At 41.5% G+C, this 22,727-nt stretch overlaps 1 protein-coding gene across 6 annotated transcripts in view; it reads right to left on the minus strand.

The window, feature by feature from the left end:
* LEF1 (lymphoid enhancer binding factor 1) overlaps positions 1-22,727 on the minus strand; it is a 97,868-nt gene that overhangs the window by 13,860 nt on the left and 61,281 nt on the right. For 2 of the 6 annotated variants that reach the window (XR_008445197.1, XM_054030816.1), the window contains exons 6-12: positions 21,436-21,526; positions 18,386-18,469; positions 16,456-16,578; positions 15,154-15,316; positions 10,001-10,108; positions 3,074-3,122; positions 2,353-2,393 (exon numbers count right to left, since the gene is read on the minus strand). Coding sequence is in view for 5 of the 6 variants with exons in the window: in XM_054030816.1 (XP_053886791.1) it covers positions 2,359-2,393; positions 3,074-3,122; positions 10,001-10,108; positions 15,154-15,316; positions 16,456-16,578; positions 18,386-18,469; positions 21,436-21,526 (653 nt within the window). In the remaining variant the exon portion in view is untranslated. The remainder of the gene's footprint in view (positions 1-2,352; positions 2,394-3,073; positions 3,123-10,000; positions 10,109-15,153; positions 15,317-16,455; positions 16,579-18,385; positions 18,470-21,435; positions 21,527-22,727) is intronic. The other 4 variants (XM_054030815.1, XM_054030817.1, XM_054030819.1 and 1 more) reach the window with 3 other exon arrangements.

A 22,727-nucleotide genomic window follows, 5' to 3' on the forward strand; every position in this document is an offset into this window, starting at 1 on the left:
CACTATATAAATCACCTCTACAAATAGTAGTGAAGTCTCAGAGAAGAGGATTTCAGATGAATAAGCAACAGGACTTGCTTGCAGATGAGTTTCTAACAAAGAATGAGCCTGTTTTTATGCATGGTACAGAGCGTGTGTTTTAGCATAGTACTCAATAAAACTTGTATTTAGAGACTGCAAGGAAGGAGGTACTGAGTCTAATACCCAAGACATTCACGTTTACTTTTGACAAATCTGACATCAGAACAATATTTGCTGTGCAGACTCTAATAAAGTTTACTATAAAAAGGGGTCCAGGTCAGATTTTCTGAAATTTTGCATAAAAGGCAAAACATCTAACCTATACATTTACTTGTATATTTTCCCCCTACTCTATTCATTTCAACCAAACCACACCCCTAAGATTTCACTATTGAAAACAACAAATAGCTCTTCAACACAACCCAGTTTAGACTGAATAACATGACAGCATAACATGCAGAAGGGTAGCGAGTTGTATTCTGAGTGGCATATAGCACAGGGGAAATAGTAGAGTAGCTTAGCTTGTATTCCTCTCGTAGAGCACAAGCAGCTGTACATCCAATAGATAACAGTTTTACTGGCTACTTTCAAAGCGTGAAGTCAGCCATGGAAACAAACAATAGAAGATTTAGTAGCTACACACATTTTCTTTCTGTAGCCAAGAGTTTTTCAGGAGGAAGGAAAGGGGAAAGGAACCTGGAATGTGATTCAGATCCCACACTGGCAATGAAAGGGTTAAGGGGCACTGGTGAGCTCGATTAGCAACTACAGGGCATGTCAGGCTCAATTAAGGCTAATATGTTGGGGAGGAGCTTTGTGGTTAATATGAAGAGAAGATTTCAGGGCAAAGGGGGAAAGAAGCCCAGGAGAGTAGGCCCTGGTGTTCTCTCCTGAGAAAGAAATTCTGAATTGGTCAGGAGAGAGACTAAAACTACAGGGGTGGATAAAAGGGCAAGAACCAGATGCTCTGGGCAGTGTTGCTCACTACCAGAGCCAGAAAGGAGTTGGGCAAAAGGGCCTAGGAACAGACCAAGATAGGAAGAACCCAGGGACAGCAAGGAGTTGGAAGGAGCAGACCTTGGGACCAGGACCAGAACCCAGAGCGGTTGGGGGGACCTGTGTTCCTCTCCCCAAACCAAGGAAGGTGGTGTGAAACCCCCTGATGCAAGATATAAAGACTACTGGAAGCCCTGAAACAAGAAAGTGGAAGGACCATTGGACTCAGGGTTAGGGGCCAAAAACCCAACATAAGGTCATTGAATTCCGTTTGTCAGTTGTACTTTGTTACCCTAGTGGGGAGAGATTAAGTGACCTGCCAGTGGGCTGAGTCCTGAGAATAAGCAGACCTCTGCAGGACCAAGGAGGCTATAAGGAGGGGGCGACAGAGGAGGTGTTCCTGCCAAGCCCAGCCATGAGAGGGCATGCAGTGGCTGGTGAGTCACTGCTCTGCAGGATCTGTCCATATTAGTATTTAACTTTGTTATAGTGCCTAAAACACTTGAGGACTTTTGTAGGTACAATCTGGGCTAATTAGATTGTGAAAATGAAATATTTCAACCGACTCAGTGGCCTCCATAAATGGATCTCATTACAGAGGAGGAAGCTGAACCTCCTTCTAGCACAAAGAGAAACAAAAATTCTGCTGTGGTAGAGTCTATACTGATAAGCATATCAGATACCTTTAATGGCTATCCATTGTGTAAATTAATAGTGATCTACTCTTGGAGAGCGAGATGAAGAAAAGAATCTCTAATCTCTAAAATGGAGAACAGAAATTGAAATTTAAAACAAAGAAACTGAGACTTAGCCCAATCATCACAGGAGAAAAATTCTTAATAGCTGAAATAGTCTATTTTCTTATACCTCGCTTTTTGTTAGTGTTTATGAATCATTTTCAATTAAAGTATAAGACTATGAGAAAAAGCAAACCAGTGCACCCAGCCAACCAGCATCCTGAAGTCAGCAACAAGTTAATTGCAGTGCTACAAAGCACAACTCTGACCTGCCGTTTATGAATTTTGTGTGGTGTGCTGGCTGAAAGGGTTTATATTGCTTAATAAAGCCATCCCTGTGCTTCACAGGCAGACTTGCAGCTAGTCAGTGAGGTATGGTCTGTTTGAAAAATGTAAATAAGAAAAGGGAGGTAGTAAATCTCTAATACATAGCCGGTATAAAAACCATCAATAATCAAAACAAGGTTTCTTTGGGATATGGTATTTCTATAATTTGTGCTAAATTTAGATTTAATTGTAGAATTAAATCTAAGTAGTTTTACAAGAGTGTCTCTTTTACAACTGAATTTTAGCAGTAAAGCTTTAGAGATGTTCTTACCATGCTTCAGATGTAGGCAGCTGTCATTCTGGGACCTGTACCTGTAGAAGATTGTTGTTCTTTAACAAATTTCCATTGAAGAGTTTTTTCACATTCCAAATAAGTTTTATGCTACAATATTTATATAATTTGTTTTGTTCTTTTTTATGGTTCTTATACCAGCCATTTTGTTGTGTGTTTTTTTTTTTTTTAATATATTTTTCAAGTAAAAGGAAAAGAAAAGAAGAGACCTCACTGATGCTTTGAGCCAGCCTATAAGGCAGCTGTTAGTGTACAAAAACTAAAATGTAAAAACACAATGGAAATACTACAGTGGCTACTCAAGTTACATGAAAGGATTATTTAGTGTCAAATAATCACAGGTCTGACACGCTTTCTTTGGTCTAAGTATGATAGGGAAATGGGCATAAAGGAAATAAACAAGCAAAACAAGACAATAAAGGTGGCAATGGATAAGTTCATCCAAAGTGAAAATACTCAGTTTCTATCTGAGAGTGAAAATGCATATTTGATGCATGTTTAGTCACTCACATTCAAAATAAAATATTTTAAATATAGAAAGAGGTGAAGCAAGTGAAAGTGTTCTGAAATGGAAGTGTGTGTGTGTGTGTGTGTGTGTGTGTGAGTGTGTGTGAGAGAGAGAGAGAGAGAGAGAGATTCCACATATGACATGTGGAAAGTAAAACAAACAAAACAAGAGAGCCAGCCACTCTCAACATACCTGCCGTTGACTCCTGTAGCTTCTCTCTCTTCCTCTTCTTTTTCTTCCCCTGGAAGATAGATGATTTTACCATACCATTCTATATATAGACTTATGTTTCCTTTGTCACCTCCACCCAATAACCATTAAATGAATTCTTTGCATAACACCCCAAATCTGAGGATATTGTGAGAAAGTGGCATTGAAGCAATAGCATTTTCAATGTAGTTAAAACCCATCTCACATTTCTTCCAGCAGTTCCAACTGTAGCCACAGTTTTACCCTTTTCATGCTTATGGAGAAAAATGTGCAAGGGCCTTAGAATGCATTTTTTAAAATGTGACAAGCCTAGACACCTAGCATTTGTCAGCATTATTTCATCCCAGGTAGACCACCAGCAGAAATATTTTCTTGCTGATGTAGAAACACTAGGTCAGTACCATAATTTACAGTCCTAAGATGCCTTCATATATCATCTTAGAATCAAATAGGAAAGAAACAGTCTTATGTGACACCAACAGAAGGGTTTTCCAGGTGCAGAAATAGTTGGCAACTAAACTTGCCCTCCTGTTATAAATCACTCTGAAAGTTTGTTCCAGTACGTTAACTGTAAAAATCAAGGCCCTGTGTGTCATGAGGCTGAACAATTTGCCATAGAAGCCACCCTTGGAGCAGAGTTGCATTCCAAAAACTAAATTTTCATTAAAAATTGCTAGTCCTTGTGCTTGCAAAGATAACCTTTTAAAAACCATGAACCAAGTATAAAATCCACGCAGCACGGTCTCTGAGTTTGCAAAGAGCCTGAAACAATATCTCAAAGAGCCATGAACTGCCCCACTCATCTAGATGTGGGGTTAACTGAGGGCATGTCTACATTTACCTCCGGAGCGATCAATCCAGTGAAGACGATCAGTCTAATGAAGATGCGATAAATCGACTGCCGAGCGCTCTCCCGTCGACTCTGGTACTCCACCGGAGCGAGAAGCATACGCGGAGTCAATGGGGGAGCGTCAGCAGTCGACCTACCACAGCGAAGACACCGCGATAAGTAGCTCTAAGTATGTTGACTTCAGCTACGTTATTCATGTAGCTGAAGTTGCGTAACTTAGATCGATTCCACCTCCCCCATCCCAGTGTAGACCAGGACTGAGGAATGTTACCTCTGAAACATAATGACATGCATTTATATGCACCATAATAGATTGAGTTATTTTCCAACAGTATGACATTCTGTCTGGAACCACTTTTGTTACATAAGTGCATCCAACATTTGTGTTCTTGGCATTGAGAGAAAGGATTACTCCTTTGAAGCTCTCCACGATCATGCCAGTCAAATTGTGGTCATCAGTATTGCTGTTCACTCACTAATGCCATTTCAATTGGCTACAGTATTCTTATACTCGCTGTCAAACCGCTGGATGTAAGTGTTCCATCTCCTAGTCAGCTACATTTCAGTGATGGACAAAATACTTTATTATATAGATTAATTCTGAAGGATCCCAAAGCAAAGATGCTATACATAAATACAAGGTAATATGTAGTTTTCAATTCAAATTAGGGGAATCTAAAGTAAAACAGAGTTATCTTCTAATTGAGGTAATCTGCTATAAGAAGTTGTACTACTTTTAACCAGGGCTAATTTGCTTTCTGCTACCTGATGGATTGATAAGTAGTGGCATAATATTAAAAAAGGTAGGTATAGCTAGTCCATCTGAATAGGGACATATTTACACGGAACCCCTTCTTGCAAATCGGGTCTTGTCTACCCTTGAAATGCTACAATGGCACAGCTTCGCTGCTGCACCATGTAACGCTTCAGTGTAGACACTACCTATGCAGACAGGAAGGGTTCTCCTGGTGGAGTAGGTAATCCATTTCCCCAAGAGGTAGTAGCTTAGTCAATGGAAGAATTCTTCTGTCGACTTAGCACTGTCTACATCGGGGTAGGGCGGGGGGGGGGGTCGGCTTAACTACATTGCTCAGGGATGTGGATTTTTACACCCCAGAGCGACTTACTTGAGTTGACCTAACTTTTTAGCATAGTCCAGGCCTAAAACATTTTAAAAATCAACTATAGGATACCAGAAGCCTGCTTGGAATATATTGAGTTCAAATGCAGTTTTTGTTTACCATATTACTGATGAGTGGCAGTGTAAAACTCATGTTAATAGGTAAAGTGGTCAGCCAAGAGGATTAGTGAACAACTCCTGATTTGTATCAGATCCTTCATTCAAGTATCTCAAAGCACTTTTGCAGACACTAAATTCCAAATACACATATGGTAGGTATATCTACTTCACATGTGTAAACGAAGGCACAAAATGTTAGATTATTTGCCCAGGAGCACAATTTTTTTAGCCACTGAATGCAACAGAATGGTTAAGGATAGGCCATAAAGGCTTTAGATGCGACCAGAACTCCTGCCTTCCTTTAACGCTACATGAGCACTTTCGTGACCACACGCCAGTCATGCCAACCCACGCAGTAAAAGAATGTGTCATGAGTTAATCGTTTCCCTCTTCAGATATGAAAGAGGGCAGGGTCTCTTCTGTGATCTTTTACAAAGCTTCATTTTTTAACAAGGCCCCCACTTTTAGCTTCTGTTGGCCATAGCCCATTCTAACTGCCATCTCTACATCCTTCAGCGGCGTTTCTTTCTTGCCCTACATTGCTATCAAAACTCTGGTCTTCTAAACCTCCTTGGGATGATGAGGAAAAGTAAGTCTGTGATCATATGATGACCCAGCTAGTATTCATTAAGTGTCTGTTACCAAACATTATGCTAGTTGCCATACAGCACTCTGCCAATCCTGGCCTGCATCACTCCTGATGTTCACCTCCTTGCCTGTCCTCAGCAGAGCACCAATAGCACCAGATAACTGGATATGAATAAACTTCCAGAGGCTAGATCAGGACCAAACACTTAACTTGTGAGCGAAACCAAAACTTCAAGGGCTCCAAAGGCACATCAGCACCTGTGCCACCTATACCTCTAGAGAGAGTGCCTCTTTACAGAACAGTTGTCATGATGCAACATGCAGTGTGGGAATATCGGAGAGCAAGACTCTTTTTTTGTTTGACCCTGCCATCTGAGGTGAAGTTATGAATTCACTGAAGTATTAAGATAGATGAAAACTACTTGAAATTAGATCAGGAAATTCGGGAAAAGCTAGTTGTCAGCATTCCCCAAAAATGGTATTAAATTCTGGCAGCTCAGACATTGCTACGTTAACATTATTTTTTTGGGTCTCCCGTAATGGTGTTATCAAATGACAGAAGTAGTTTTGCTAGCAATTTCCCCCTCTTTACTGACGAGGATCCCAATACAATGTCTTTTCAAGAATACCATGAGAAATTTTTTTTGCCAAGGATCTTGTCACCTTAAACAATGCACTTGTGAAATGTTCCTTCTCATGAGATTTCTGAGAGAGCCCAAATAAAACAAAAGCATCACACGGGGAAGGGGCAGGAGGAGGGGAGGAGTATGTTGTGTAAAACTCAGCCACCAGTACATGAATATCCCCAAAACATAGTAACATTCAAGGGTATTTATACCTCATGTACTAGATGTGTATATTGACCAGTCTAAAGTCCAATTCAAACATAACCAGGCAAAGTGACCATTTAAAAAATGTGAATCACTGTTGAAGCAATTTATTTTAAGCCATAAACTGCTCTCTGCTGGGCTGTTCTGCTCATCACCTCTGCAACACAGAACTGTATTCTTCTAAGAGAAGAGAAAAAGGTACTGCAACCTTGTGTCCAAGAGCATACTGCATCATATGCTGGGTCCATCATATGCATGCACCCAGAGAAGTGTGATAGAGTACTAAACAAAACAGTTGGTGACACCAAAAACAGGAGTGCCCTTATTTGCAATATCAAAAATACCCAAGAGAGTCTCAACATGGCACTTCTGCCTCACTGTCAGAATGTAATGGCTAGCACAGGGATCGGCAACCTTTCAGAAGTGGTGTGCCGAGTCTTCATTTATTCACTCGAATTTAAGGTTTCACGTGCCAGTAATACATTTTAATGTTTTTAGAAGGTCTCTTTCTATAAGTCTATAATATATAGCTAAACTATTGTTGTATGTAAAGTAAATAAGGTTTTTAAAATGTTTAAGAAACTTCATTTGAAATTAAATTAAAATGCAGAGCCCCACGGTCCCGGTGGCCAGGACCCAGGCAGTGTGAGTGCCACTGAAAATCAGCTAGCGTGCCGCCTTCGGCACATGTGCCATAGGTTGCCTACCCCTGGGCTAGCAGCATGCTCTGATTTGGGCTTGAAAATAATGCCGACCGAGAGTCATTAATCTGGAGGTGTTGCACTGAAGATAGACATCAAACCCAACTTCCCTATGGTCTCCCCTATATCTTGTAGTTGCCGAGGTTGAAAGGATGAGTGTATTAGGTTAACTAGTTTATTGCCAGCATTTCCTCACACAGGTGCTGGTTCTCCTACCCAAGGCACTGTTACAGATATTGCCTAGCTCTCTGGTTCATCTATGGAGTATTGCTGGGCTGGCCATGCAACAGAACAGGGAGCCTGATGCAGCTGCAACTTGGAATATTCCGTAAGAGGAGAGTTCTGTGGTGAGGTGCACAAATACCATGGTGATGAGTGGCACAGAACAGCCTATTAATAGGTGGAACAGGTCAATCTTACTGTAGACAGGGCTTACCAGAATTAATAAGTGTGCGTTAACATAGCTGGGAGTGGGAGTCAGGTGGGAACAAGCCATTTATTTTGGTAAAGATAATAGCCCTGAAGCCACTTGACCTGACTAACACCCTCACTGCTAAGAATCCCCCCCTTCCCCCGAGTTTAACTCACAAATAAAAAAATACCCTAAGAAAAACTGGTTTATAATGAAAACTGTAGCTGCCATGGGCTATCTTAGGTATTTGTTTTCAGTTGACTCAAAACAGCTGGAGTGCTTTATTTTGCGATTTTCTGGTGTTTTTCAGTCTGTGTGGGTTTTTATTTATAGGAAGATTTCAAATTCAAAATGTGGCCAATGTTTAGACACAAAAAAGTCAAAACAAAACATTTTTTCTTTTGAAATTCTTCTGTTTTTTCTTGTTGAAAATCTGAGTCAAATTCAACCTGAATTCACAAATAGGCTTTTTTAGTGCTCCAAAAACTAATAAAAAAAAAAAAAAAAAGCAGCTTTAACTCCAGTACCATAGGATCAAAGCATCACACAATCATTAGCCTATTTATTCTCCCAACACCTGTAAGATAGTGTAGTAAAGTGCATTTCTCTAAGTGACCAAGATCCCAGGTTGCAGGGAAGAAATTAAACCCTGGTCTCTCAAGTTGGAGGCTAGGATGCTGCTTCCTACAGAATCACAAGCTTCATGTTTTGACCCGTTACATTTGACCAGGTCACATTTTGACCTCTTATAGTAGTTACAAGCACAGACATACTATGAAATTAAGTTTTGAGCCTCCTTTTCAGCAATTAATGGGCGATAGATCAGTTTGGATAAGCCTTCATGATGTATAACAGATTCAAAAGGCTACACTTTCAGAGCAGCAGATTGATATTTAATTTAGGGTTACCATACGTCCAGATTTTCCCGGACATGTCCGGCTTTTTGGGCATCAAATCCCCGTCTGGGGGGAAATCCCAAAAAGCCGAACATGTCCGGGAAAATAGGGAGGGGCTGGCGCTGCTGGGTGCTGGGCCCGGGGCCGCTCGGCCGGGCCCGGCACCCCAGGAGTCGAGCCAGGCTGGAGACGCTGGGGCCGGGGCCGGCCGCCGGAGAGAGCCGCTTGGTTGGGGGGGCCAGACTGGGCCGCGCCTCCTCCTCCCACCCCCCCACTTACCTGCTGCCTGCTTCAGGCTTCCCGCGAATCAAATGTTTGCGGAAGCAGGGCAGGGGGCGGGGTTGGGGCGGGGGCATGGGCGGGGCTGGAGCCCCGTGGAGTGTCCTCTTTTTGGACACTCAAAATATGGTAACCCTAATTTAATTGCTTGGCTCTCACAAGGCTAAATTCTCTCCACAGCTTTGAATATTCACTCCAGAATGCAGCATGAGCAAGGGCCAGATTTTAGCCAACTGCATTTTCCTTCCGTTCATTGTACATGTAATTTTAAGAGATTTATGAAGGAACATCCCATCAGACACTGTAAATAAGTCTTTTCCTCTACTTTGGCTCTTACTCAGGGTGGCCTCACATGCTGAAAACCTTATTGACAACTTGATTTGGTATTTCAAAATAATTCAGGATTTTTGGAGAAATGGGAAATTAAGATTTGAGATAAAGATCAGTTTGCTGCAAACACAATGATTTTTATGTTCTCCTATAAAAAAAAAAAAAGTGTCCATTCTGTGGAAGTTTTCTCAAAAGAAAAATTTTGGATAGCAATCCGCCAAGACCAAATGGAAAACAGCATGTGAAATTTGAAGAGAGTTACTTTCACAGAGCTATACGTAGTAATACAATAAATTGTATAGGACATATGATAATCTTACGGGAGAAAAAAATCTTAATTCATTAATTCTACATGTTGAACTTTGAGTTTCCTCTTTCACAAAAATATGAGGCATCATGCTCATGCATTTCAAGACAGAATGCATCAGTCAGAAAGTATTAAGGCTACAAAGTTTTCCAAACTTTGATGTTTAAAGTGAAGACCAAAACTTTTACACCTATATGTATTGTCATTTTAGACTATGATTTTCAGAGATGTCTAAGGGACTTAAGATGACTAAACTCCCTTTGCTTCTTATCTACTCTACCCACTCAGTTCCACACTAATTTGTAATTATGACACAAGAAGCACTAATGCAACAAGCAAGCAGATTTCCTTAAAGGAAAGTAAATACACGGCTAAATTTTTATGGCCCTTTACCACCTCACCTCCCAGAGCCTTTTAAAAGTAAAAAAAAAGTTAGGAAACACTAGCTGAAAATATCCATTCAGTAAATGACTTACATAGTTATCTCTTGCAGACCAGCCTGGGTAAAGCTGCATGTGTAGCTGCCTTTCTTTCCGAGCTAGTTCATAATATTTAGCTTGTTCTTCACGGGAGAGAGCATGCCACTGGAAATAAAACAAACAGTGTTAAACTAGGAAATACATCACACCCAAGCAATGTGTCTCATGAACAAATGTTTCTGTGATCCTTTTTTGGTCCTGTCTCATTGCAAGTGGAGAAGAGATTCATTACTGATCATGAGGTCTTGCATTTCCTACCCAACCATTTGAACATTTGTCAGCATTATAAATGCCAGCTGCCTGGAGCGAGAGAAAATTTGTTTATGCTAACTACAGGATTCTCCATATAATCTATTCAGAGAGCCATGATTGCCCACCGTCACACGAGAAGCCCACAGTACTGGTAATAAAACAAATTTGCCTTTACACAACCTTCTCCATTTCACATATCTGAGTGCAAATATTAAAGGTATGTCTCTACTACAGCAGTGAAACTGTGCACCCATAGCACCATAGTGTAGATGCTTCCTACAATCGACGGAAGGAGTTTTTCCATCAGTGTAGTTAATCTGTCTCTCAAAAGGAAGTAGCTAGGTCAATGGAAGAATTTTTCCATCAACCTTGCTGCATCTACTCCAGGGATTAGGTCAACCTAACCCCAGCACTTGGGGCAAATTTTTTCACAGCCCCAAGCAACGTACCTAGACTGGTCTTTTAAGTTAAGACTAGGCCTAAGGCTTGGTCTACACTCAGCCATTAGGTTGCCATAGCTACGTTGGTCAGGGTGGGGGGAAAAAGCCACACTCCTGACAGACACAGCTATGCCAACAGACAGGGCCGGCTCCAGGGTTTTTGCTGCCCCAAGCAGTAAGGGGGAAAAAAAAAGAAAAAGAAAAGAAAAGCCGCGATAGGCGGCACTTTGGTGGCAGCTCCATTGTGCCACTTTCTTCTTCGGTGGCACTTCGGCGGCAGGTCCTTCCCTCCAAGAGGGACCGAGGGACTTGCTGCCGAAGAGCCAGACGTGCCGCCTCTTCCCCTTGGCCACCCCAAGCACCTGCTTGCTGAGCTGGTACCTAGAGCTGGCCCTGCCAACCTCAATAAAGGCGCAGCTGTGTCAATGGGAGAATGTGGGTGATGTTCTTAAATGTATGGAAAAAACCCTTCCATCAGCATACAGGACATATGTCTACAGTACAGGGAAAGGCCGGCATAGCTATGCCAGTACTCTCTCCACAGTGGAGAGACAGTCTAAGTCAGGCTCAAATACAAGAGAGCCTCCTGTCTTAGGTTTAAAAACAAATATATCCATATTTCTATAGGCTCGACTCCAACGGGAAGGCTGGTAAATGAAATTACAGAAAGAACACCAGAAGCTATTTGGGGAAGGGACTTTTTGTTTGGTATCTGTACAGTGCCTAGCACAGTGGGATCCTGTTCCATGACTGGGACTCCTAGGCATTATGAAAATATAGAAAATTAACTTTTGCAAGTTTGCACCAGTAAGGCAACCAGATAGCCCAAGCGCATCCTAGTAACCATCAATTCCGCATTGCAGTGGCATCTGCAGCTCTGCCTGTGACCTGTCCCCCTGCAAACACTAAACCAGTCTTTTGCTGGCTCCTGGGTGCAGAGAAAAGTTTCTAAAAATACTGGAACAAGAACATTTCTCCTTTCCATCTTCCTAGCTTCATTAGTGAATTTCTAAAGGCCAAAAAAAGAGATGCTTTGTTATTCCCACTTTTAAAATCTAACCTGCATCGTTTGCAGGGCACTACTAGATAACGGGGGTCAATGTTCGACCCTTTTCTACTTCAGAACTAAAGAGTTTAGATAACTTTTTAAACTTGTGCAAAGTCAAGTTCATGGTTTTCCCCAGAAGAGCCATTTCCCTTGTTTGTTTGGATTCTTCACACAACATGGAAGAGTTGTTTTTAAAAATAATGACGTGACAAACTAGCAGGGAGACTCAGTTTCAGGTGGGCACTCCTGCTTCTAACTACTTTTAACAAACGACTAGGTTTTCAGGTCAAGAGTGTCCTTTTAATGTCTTTCTTTTTGACACTTATGTCAAAGATGCACAGTAAAGGTTTGGTTTTAACTTGGCAAGTTCCAATATGTTGTTGAAAGCATAACAATCTAGCCTATTGATGTCTTTCTACCAAGCTAAATGCATGGTATCTCAATGCTCTCCAAAGAGCACGGACTATTCCAGAATAAATAATGTTAGCCTTTTACATCTGAGCAGTCAGTCAATCTGGGACACCCAGTAAAAGGAAGTATCAGCTAGGGAACAAATTCCACACAAAGAACACCATTCAGGCAGCAGGTAGACACAACTCAGGCAGCCAGCTTTCAATAGAAAGAGAGGCTAGACTAGAAAGGTCAGAGTACCTCAACTAGCTGCCAGTTTAGGCATTTCTGCTCCAATGCACGGAAAGTGAAAATGCTTAGAATAGTGTTTAAGATAAGATAAACACATTTTGGGGAAGATTATGTGGTTTATAGCAAAATGATGCATTGAATATAGCTGCCTTATGACCATGAAAATAAAAACATCTTTCTAATAAAGGAAGCTCATCTTTCCATTCAAAACTTAGTAGGAAGTTTACATGTAACATGAGGAGGTGAAAGTGCAGTGGCACGAGGAATTCCATTTTATTTTCTGGGGTCACGGGTTCCTAAAGGTCATGTAACTGTTTCTGATGTGACAGAGCAGCAGGAGTTTCATTTCTCTTTGACTTAATTGTTCAGACTCCTGGACTATCCAACAAGGCCTGGACTTCAAAATCTTGCAGAAGATTTACTTGTACAAGTGCAGAGGCCCCTTTGGATAAAGGACATGTTCTCCCATATCACATCTCTTGAAAGTGTGCTACACATGTTCAAATTAAGGTTTCATTTAATACTACTATAAACAAGGATTTAAATTCAGGGTCTAAAAAAACAACTCAGGAAAGCAAGAGAATTCAGTGTTCAGAATGCACATTGGAGCTGGCACAGAGACCTTAATTCACAAAGTCATCAACTGTGATGGGGGTGTTGAGAGGGCAGATATAACTATGCTAGTAAGGCTAGAATGATAGCCTAGATTTGCAGCCTTAAGGCTGCATTTCCTGGCTTTTATGGGCATAAAACAAAGCATCAGATAATGTAATAGGGCATTGTGTTTTTTTGTTTGTTTGTTTTAAGATAGGTATTAGGAGCCATCATAATCTATAGATAAGTTCTAATTCCATTATAGAATAGACATGAAAGACCCATAAAGCTGCATTTTGTCAGATTCCGCAATTTTCATAGTTTTTTTTTTTTTTTATTAGATATCGATGTCTTCTGATATTTAACTGTTGCATCCACTACAGGCAACAGTTCTCACTGATCCCAGAGTGCTGCCAACTTAAAACCTAGACTCCAGAGAGGCTCAGAAAATAGGAACTCTTCCCACTTACAGCTAGGAATTTGTCAAAGAGGTCACCATTTCACAATAGCATCAGAATGCCCAAAAGCCTGCAAGGGTGTCAGAATACAAGTTCTTTGAGGCAAAGTGTCAAAATGACAAGAGGCAATGAAAGGGGATGAAGGAGAGAGAGCAAATAAGGGCTCATCTTCACTTGACACACTAGAGTGGTGCAGCTGCAGCACTTCAGCATAGACACTATTTACACCAACAGAAGGGTTCTCCCATCAGCACAGGTAATCTACCTCCCCAAGAAGAGCTAGCAGAAGAATTTTTCCATTGGCCTAGCACTGTCTACATCAGGGGTTAGTCAGCTTTATTGTGTTACTCGGGATGTGGATTTTTCAGACCCCTGAACAATGTAGCTGGGTCAACCTAACTGGAGTGTAGACCAGGCCTAAGGTTACAAACACTCAAAAGGCGTGCACACACACACACACACACACACACACACACACGTTTTGTGTTTGTTTTGTTTCATTGAGGGAGATGGGGTGGTGGTGGGTTAGTTAGAAAGTAAGAGCCACATAAAGTTGTCGACACACCTTAAAAGTAGGTCTTGAGGTACATTAATGAAATTAGCGAGATAGCCTGGATTAAAAGATTCTGAGACTTGTGAGATAAACAAAATGGAGCATCGAGGCTGGAATGATTAGTGGAGAGGAGGTGAGTATATTATTTTTTATATACAAGAATAATCATAATCAAATAAAAGCATGTTTTGATGGAGCCAGGAAGCAAACTTTACAATATTCTTTACAAACAGAACCGTAATCACGTTGACACCAAACTCTGTTTTAAAAGCCAAGGGCTTTAGGTAGCTGGCAAGCACAGCTCAAACTAAAGAAGTCCCAGAAGAGAGAGAAAAATTGATCTTATTGGCAGTCTCAGAACTTGCATAGAAAGAGGAGAGAGAGAGGGGCTTTTTAATTATGTTACTTGGCATGTATTCTGATCTGATAATTTCTAAAGTAAGTAAAAATGCAGTGTACCAAGGCAACACAGCTGCACTACATCTCCTTGGCTAATTTACTCATGCTGGGCATGGATAATTCTAAGGTCTGGTCTACAGTAGGAAGATAGGTTGGTATAACTACATCACAGAGTGATGTGAAAAATTCACATCACAAACAATGCAGTTAAACCAACCTAACCTGCAGTGTAAACAGCAAAGAATCCTCCTGTCGACCGAACTACCACCTCTTGAGGATTATCTACAACAGTGAGAGCATCCCTCCTCTCAGCATAGGTAGTGTCTACACTGAAGCTACAGCTATGCTGCTGCTGCATTTTAAGTGTAGACAAGTCCGAGGGATGGATTGTGGTCCTACTTAGAACTTGCATTTTATTTTTAGATCAACTGAATCTAATAAAAGTCTCTTTCTACCTGCTTTTTACTCCCAAGATGGAGTTAGTAAAATATTAAGACAGTCCATGGTAATATACACGTTAGACACAATCACAACTTTTATGTCCAGTGCTGCAGTCAAAAAGAGAGGGGTCAGTCTGATGATATGGCTAACTCCCCTGCATGAAACCAAGATAACAGGTTTTTATTTTTAGTTGCATATCCTTGCTTCTACTAACTGTTAATACGTGTATTCTAGTCAACCCATCAAGCCAGGAAGTTCGCCTTAAAACCCTCTAAAAAGGCTATATACACCAATTACTAGTAAATACATATTATTGTACATACCCTTCTGCCAAGAATCTGGTTGATAGCTGCGCTCTCTTTCAGAGTACACTCTGCTACGACGTTTGCTCTCATTTCTTTCATGTATAACATAAAAGCATTCAGAGGTTTTTTAATGTGAGGTCTTTTCGGCTCTTGCTCTTTTCTCTGTTCATGCTGAGGCTTCCTAAAATGTGGTGGGGGAAAAGACATCACATCTATTTACTAGGACTACTATACGTCCGGATTTCCCCGGACATGTCCGGCTTTTTGTTCTTTAAATAGCCGTTCGGGGGAGATTTCTAAAAATCTAAAAATGTCCGGGATTTCCCCCCCCCGGTCGGCTTTCCCGGCTCCCTCCATCCCCTGCAGCTTTAGCATGCCACCCGGCCCCACAGCTGTCCACCCTTCCCCCTGCTCACTTCCCCCTCCTCCCCTCTCCTGAACGCTCCGTCCTCCTGCTCCTCCCCCTCCCCTGCTTCCTGCGAATCACATGTTCGCGGGAAGTCTGAAAACAAGCAGGGGCAGGCAGGCAGCAGCAGGTAAGCTGGGGCGGTGGGGGCGGGGGGTACGAAACGCGAGGAGGAGGGCTCCAGGGAGGCGCGGCACGGCGCGGCCCAATCCAGCCCTGGCCGAGCGGCTCCCTCCGGCCCCAGCCAAGTGGCTGCGGCCCAGGCCCCAGGGCACTGGCCCCGGTTCCAGCCGAGCGGCGCCGGCAGAGCACCCCTGGCCCCGGCGGCTCCGGCCCAGCTCGGGCCCCAGGGCGGCAGCCCCAGTTCCAGCCGAGCGTGCTGGCCCGGCCCAGCCCCAAGCCCCGCGACCCTGGCCGGAGCACAGCCCGATTCCTGGGCTCTTGCTAAAGCCGGCCTTGGTCAGGGGACAGGGACGGGGGGGTTGGATGGGTTGGGGGTTCTGGGGGGCTGTCAGGGGGGCAGGGGTCTGAAGAGGGGTCGAGGCAGGCAGGGACAGGGAGCAGGAGGGGTTAGATGGGTCGGGTTTTTGCAGTCAACACCTTTGCACTAGAAACTGACTGAGTATCAGCTCACAAGCCTAGCTTCAGATAAGCCATCAAATGGCAATACAGCTTTCGGCAGCTACCACCTTAGATAATATTCAAGGGAGTGACCTAGAAATAAAGGCTTCATATCAATACTCCTCCCATGAGCCATCCACTCCCACCTTTAGTTATAGCAAACTTTACAGAATCATAATTCAGAGTGACCATGAAGGACACTTGCTTTGTTTTTTTACTTCTCAGCCCTCCTTTTAACTATTAATTTGCAAACATTTCAGGATTTAAAGGCTAGCACAGAAAGGCAGACTCACACATGCATTAAGTCGCTGTCAGTGTGTGGATGTTCTTGTTTGACTTGAGGTGTTACAATAGCTGGGTGAGGGATTCCAGTTGCATGAGGGCCTGGAGGACCAGGAATCATATGATGTGAAAACCTAAAAAACAAACCAACCAAGTAGAGAGTCTATAACAATAGGAAGAACAGACTGCATATCCAAAACTTGTACATTAGCAGTAGAACACTACAGAGCTTGCAACAAAGAATATGTAAAAATTAGTTAGCGAAAATTCATGCATTGTATCTAAGCTTATTCAAAATAGGCCAACATTTTGGTCGGAAGAAGTTATTTTATTACCTCTCAGATAAAGAGATGGCAATGTGCACAAGGAAGTGGAACATACCTACTGTTGCACTAGATATCAATAAAAATACACTTTCCCTATAACCAAAAGGGGCATTTCCACAGCAGCATATAAATACTGAAAATATCCATCACCAGCCAACAAAGGAGGGAACTGCCATGCAGAAAAAGAAAAAAAAAAAAATGCAAAAAGGAAGAGAACAGTCCTTTCAAAAAACCCCATAGGTATGTTGGTATTTAGTTTAGAACCTTTTGCTTTTCAAAATATTTTAAAGTAAACATGTAAGGGTCCAAGATCATTTCACCTATACCCCTACTTCCCCGACATTCTGGGCTAAATCTTTTAACTGTAAAGGCAAATCAGGTATTCCAGAAGGGAAAACCAACTGGTTCTTCCAGAACTAGATGACTTTCCCTTTCATTGTGTTAAGATAGAAGAAAAAAAAAATCATCCTCATAATCAGGGGTGCGATCCTCAAAGTGCTGAGCATTCTGGCTCCAAGCAAGCAATGCACTGAAGCACATGCTTATCTTTGAGCATGCGAAATAGTCTCACTGCTGTAAAAGCAAGCACATGCTTCAGTAGCTTGCTGGATTGCAGTCCCAAGTGATCAGTACTTGCAGGATCAAGCCCCAAAAGAGAACAGTTTACTGCATTTGTTAGTGTTAAAGCTTATGCTACAGTGATTTGCACAAGAGAAGCAAGTAACCCAACAGAATGAGGTTGGGAAGGGGTAAAGTTTGTTGTGGGGAGAGCAGCTATTTTCCTCTTGGATACCCTGACTGAAACATGCCTGTAGTTCACCTGAAAATGAGTAGAGGAAGAGTAATTAAACACAGAAGCCCATATAAAAAGTTGTGAGGAGCCCGCCACTTAAGTGGACAATCCAAAGCCCAGTGTGAAAGCAAAACAAAATGCAGAGATGGGACATTGCAACCTTGTGTACACCAAGCACAGGATGTGTAAGCCATCTTTCCAGAGTGCAAAAGCATTACACAGAGAAGATTTGGAGTTTGGCATGGCCAAGTCTCAGTTAGCATTGCTTGCTTGCACTAATATGTAAACATAGTGCCTGATTCACACACCAGTACAGACATACTGTGTGTATTTACAGCTTGTTGGCATCCCTTTCCTTCGAATAGCTTTGGGCTAAGAAATTCCAACTTGGGAGTAGTTCTGCATATTTCCACATGGCACAGTACCCAATTTGAACTATTTAAGAGTGTAATTACATAATTCAAACTAGAATGAGAAGTTTTGCCTGGTTTCATATTTGAAGAATAAAAACTGGGGTATTTCCTAATACGTTGTGTCTAACGAACAATGCCCATTTGATATGAAATGGTTTGATTATCAGTTAACACAATTCATAAGTGTTTCTAATTTCAATACTTCACTGACTGCCAGGGAAATGCTGAATGAGACTAGTGTGTGATCCAGGCAAACTGTACATACACAAACATTTTAAATAAAAATTATACATACATTTTTCGCTGACTGAAAAGCAAGCAAAGGCAGACCAAGATGCAAGCAGAAGAGCAACTTGCCCTTTAATGCCAGCAGTTACTCCCCAGTCAGTCATTCACCTCCTACACCTACCTGGACATGGAAGGGTCGACTGAGAGTGAGGATGGGTAGGGCTGCCTGAATCCACTCGAGATGGGATATACAGGCTGACCTTGCCTGAGGTCACAGAAGAAAGGAACCCATCAATAATATAATATTGTATTAAAAGATACCCTAGAGTCACAAGCACTTGATGGGAACTCAGCGTGGTAGCATAAACAGTTATGTGCTATGTATTCTGTAGCTCATGGGTGTCTACATGCTTGCACTGAATAAGATTTCTCTCTCACCCACTGAAAAGATATTCGTAATCTAGGTTTTGTTAAACACACAAAAAAAAAACATTACCTACTTTTAAGTCATTGGGCCATATTCCAATACCCTCAACTCCTGTGGAACAGTAGTCCCATTGCAATCAGTGTATGAGTACCAGAATCTGGTCCACTGTTAGTGTATAAACAGTGACACCCAGAGAACTATTTGGAGAGTTTTCTTTTGAGGGGGGAGGGAGGGGAAATCTTTGAAATCCCAGGCCTGTCTTCATTTTACATCTCATACAGCATGTCACAAGTTGTCAGCACTTTTAAGAAGCTAAAGAAAAGTTATATTTTATTAATAAATATAAATAAAATGAAAAGTACATTTTAGTCACTTGGGTTTAAGGCTTTTTTCCTTTTCTTTTTTCAACCAAGTGACTAAAGCCAGCTCATTTGAAACCCCACCACTCTTTAGAATTTCTTAAAAGATATTGTCTCTATATATGGAATTCTATCACCAATTAATGCTTCAAACACTTTGAACTTTTTCTGCTTAGTTCACATCGCCTTTATTTCCAGTTGGCGTTGATGCAACTCTTGAACAAGGATTAATGCACTTAAGTAACAAAGTTCAGACAGAATAATTGATCCAGCTTTGAAAGACTAAGCTCCATCAATTCTATTCAAACACTTATTGATAGACAGATTTAGTGTTAAAACTGGGACTTCCAAAGCTGCTGGCATTTATAATGCTCAGGCTGAGAGTTTTCACACTAAGTGAGTATGCGTGTGTGGGGCGGGGGGGGGGGGGGGGGAACCGTGCTCAAAACCAGAAAAAAGTAGTAGAAATCTCAGTAATGCTGCAGCACAGAATTGAGCTGGAAAGAGGCAGAGCATAACGGATTGTGGAATATGTTCAAGTATGAGTGAGCACCGCTGAGTGGATTTCCAAATTTTACAATTAGTCTCTCCTTTTCTTCCTTTTCCTTCCAGTTTCTTTCCTTCCTTCCTTCCACACCCTCCCAATCTTTGCATCAAGAAACTATTCAGAAGAAATGCTGGCATTTAACCAAAGCTGGAAAAGGACCACCAGAAATGATCTGGTAGTGGTGAGGCGGCAGCTCAGTCTCGAGACCAATGAACAGTAAACTGGAAATCAGGTGCGCTGTCTTTGCTATAAACTTACTATTGTGGTTTTCAGCAAGTGATTTGTGTTCTGATACCACAATGCACAGAGCACCCAGAGCTCAGACTCAGACTTTATGTCCAGAAGGGACCATCATGATCATCTAGTCTGACCTGACCTCTTGCACACTGCAGGCCACATAACCTTGCCCAGCCACTCCTGCAAGAGACCCATAACCTCTGGCTGAGTTACTTAAATCTTGATTTAAAGACTGCAAGTTTCAGAGAATCCGCCATTTACTCTACTCTAATTCAAACCAGCCAGTGAGCTTTGCCCCATGCTGCAGAGGAGGGTGAAAGACTCCCTGAATCTCTGCCAATCTGATCTGGAGGGAAATTCTTTCCCAACTCCAAATATGGCGGTCAATTAGACCTTGAGCATGTGGGTGAGACCCACCAGCCAAACACCTGGGAAAGAATTCTCCGTAGTAACTCAGAGCCCTCTCCATCTAGTGTCCTATTTCTGGCCATTGGAGATATTTGCCACTGTAAGCAATCATCATACCATCCCCTCCGTAAAACTTATCAAGCTCAGTCTTAAAACACGTTATGTATTTTTGCCCCCCCCTTGGAAGGCTGTTCCAGAACTTCACTCCTCTGACCATCAGAAACCTAAATTTCTAGTCTAGTCTAAACTTCTTGATGGCCAATTTATATCCATTTGATCCATCTTGTTTCAACTTTGGACCTTAATTTAAAGACTCCTCTCTCTCCCCCTGCTGTTTATCCCTCTGATGAATTTAGAGCAATCATTTCTCCTCAACCTTCATTTGGTTAAGATAAACAAGCCAGGCCCCTTAAGTTGAGAGGCTGTTCAGTACCTTGCATGATCTGGTCTGAAATGTATGTTGGTTTCCCCTCAATCTAAAATTGGAATGATAATACTTACCATTAGGTAGGGCACAGAATTGAGTAACAAGGTATGGGATTCTAATTCACTTAACCCCTCTGAATTCAGTTTGTCCTCTGATAGCCACACACACACACACACACACACACACACACACACACACACACTATCCATTCTAAAATGCTTGGAGATTCTCAGACAGTTGAAGCATTATTGATCATTCTGTGATGGGAGACGCTATACGTAAATACTAGCTCCTGAAGGAATCCTACTCTGAGCATGAGGATCCTTCTACCGCTAGTGTTAAAAATTAACAAAAATATATGAACTCTCCAGTAACTGAGTACCGTCCTCAAATCTTACCGATTCTGTAAGGAATATAATATAAAGTTTGTTCTCTATTTTGGTGCCATTTCCAGTAAAAAAAACCAATTCCATACTTGAAAGTTTGTTACAAGTAATTGCAATTTTGTTTGTTAAAAAAATTGATCTTTAGTTTCTTGAGACCTGTTTTTCTGCAATCCTACCAAATGTCAAGACCCAGAAGTGTGAGCCATAAAAACTATTCTCACTTCAAAGTGAAATCTATGTATTTCAATTTCCGTACATGTTAAAAAACAGATCCAATTTATTTCAAAGATCAAAAACGTTGATCTTTCGAACTAAAATAAAATAGTCATTTCTCTCACTGTAGCGATGTTTTTCTTAGCTCATAAATTCTGCAATTCATTCAATAATCCTAGAGAGGATGTGCGTGAACATATGTCTAAACTGCAGCAAGAGGATCTTACCAGCCAAGAGGTGGCGTTATCTGTCCTACACCACCAGGAGACAAGGGATAGAAGGTAGGGATATCAGGAGCTGGAGGATGTCTGGACATGCCTGTCAGAGAGCATGGAGAATAAGTTTGGTATTTGAGTGAAAATGTGGTGATTAATACTATAATACAAAAATAACATGGTTAACATCACAGTAAAAATTGTTGTTCTACACAAGGAAGTCTAGCTTTATTTTTGGTTAGTATTACAAGAAAAACACCATTAATTCCAGCCTTTAGAATAATAAGTAGAGCTTGCATCCTCTACTAAGTTCAGGATTAAAAAAAAAGGGGGGGGGGGACGGGAAAAAAAAAACCCTCTTGGGAAAAGTAAAGTGGAAGGAGAAGACAAAAAAAACAAAACCCTGACCATAAATGCAGCCGCCATGAAATCTAAAAATCGTATGGAAAGTCTGTGGCAATACATCTCTGAAGTGTTGCACTGAACCTACTGACAGAGTCCTGAGCAAGTGTTCTGAAGAGCCAAATGAAACAAGAAAAATAAAGCATTTTCAAACAGGCAGCACACCAGAGCTAACAGATTAGGTAAATTGTTACTTGTACGTTTTTCACTGGTTCCCTTATGAATTTACAGATTTTGGAAACTTGCTACCACAGAGGATCAGTAGTTAATTAAGAATCATTTTCAGGCCTGTAATGGTCACACTTGATATGATTCATTTGGCTTCTGATTGTCACTCCAGCTCCAACTAAGCTCTTAGTCAAGTTGACTCCTATGGGCTCCAAGGTCAATCTGTGTTGCACTGGTAGTGTTTCATGGAAAAAAAATAAGGGTCCCATGAGAAGCGATCCATCAGTTCACATTCCCCAGAATACAAAGTCCTACAACTGTAAAAATCACCTCAAGATTAAAACTAATCCTAGTCCCAACTGGGTCTGTGGTTTTCATGTTTTACCTAAAACTTATGCTCCAAGGAGAGAAAGAATTATGGCTAGAGGCCACAGAGACATTGGTTTATTTAAAATATGTTTCAGGAGGAGGAGGGGTTTGGAACAGCAAGAATTGCAAATTTCACTTCACATGTTAAATCAACTACTTGAAAATTTATATTAAATATTTATATAGTGACACTCTAAAGGTGAAAGATGGAACGTTTGTGATCTTTACTTTGAGACTCTTAATGTTGATATATTTTGACCATAAACTGATTTTTAAAATCTGCATTTAAGATTAAGGGATTTAAAAGGGTGTGTTAGAAATCTTAAAATTGTAGTGGGGGAGGGGAGAGGATGGCAAGAATGTCA

The sequence above is a fragment of the Malaclemys terrapin genome, chromosome 5, assembly GCF_027887155.1.
Source record: "Malaclemys terrapin pileata isolate rMalTer1 chromosome 5, rMalTer1.hap1, whole genome shotgun sequence".
Lineage (NCBI taxonomy): Eukaryota > Metazoa > Chordata > Testudines > Emydidae > Malaclemys > Malaclemys terrapin.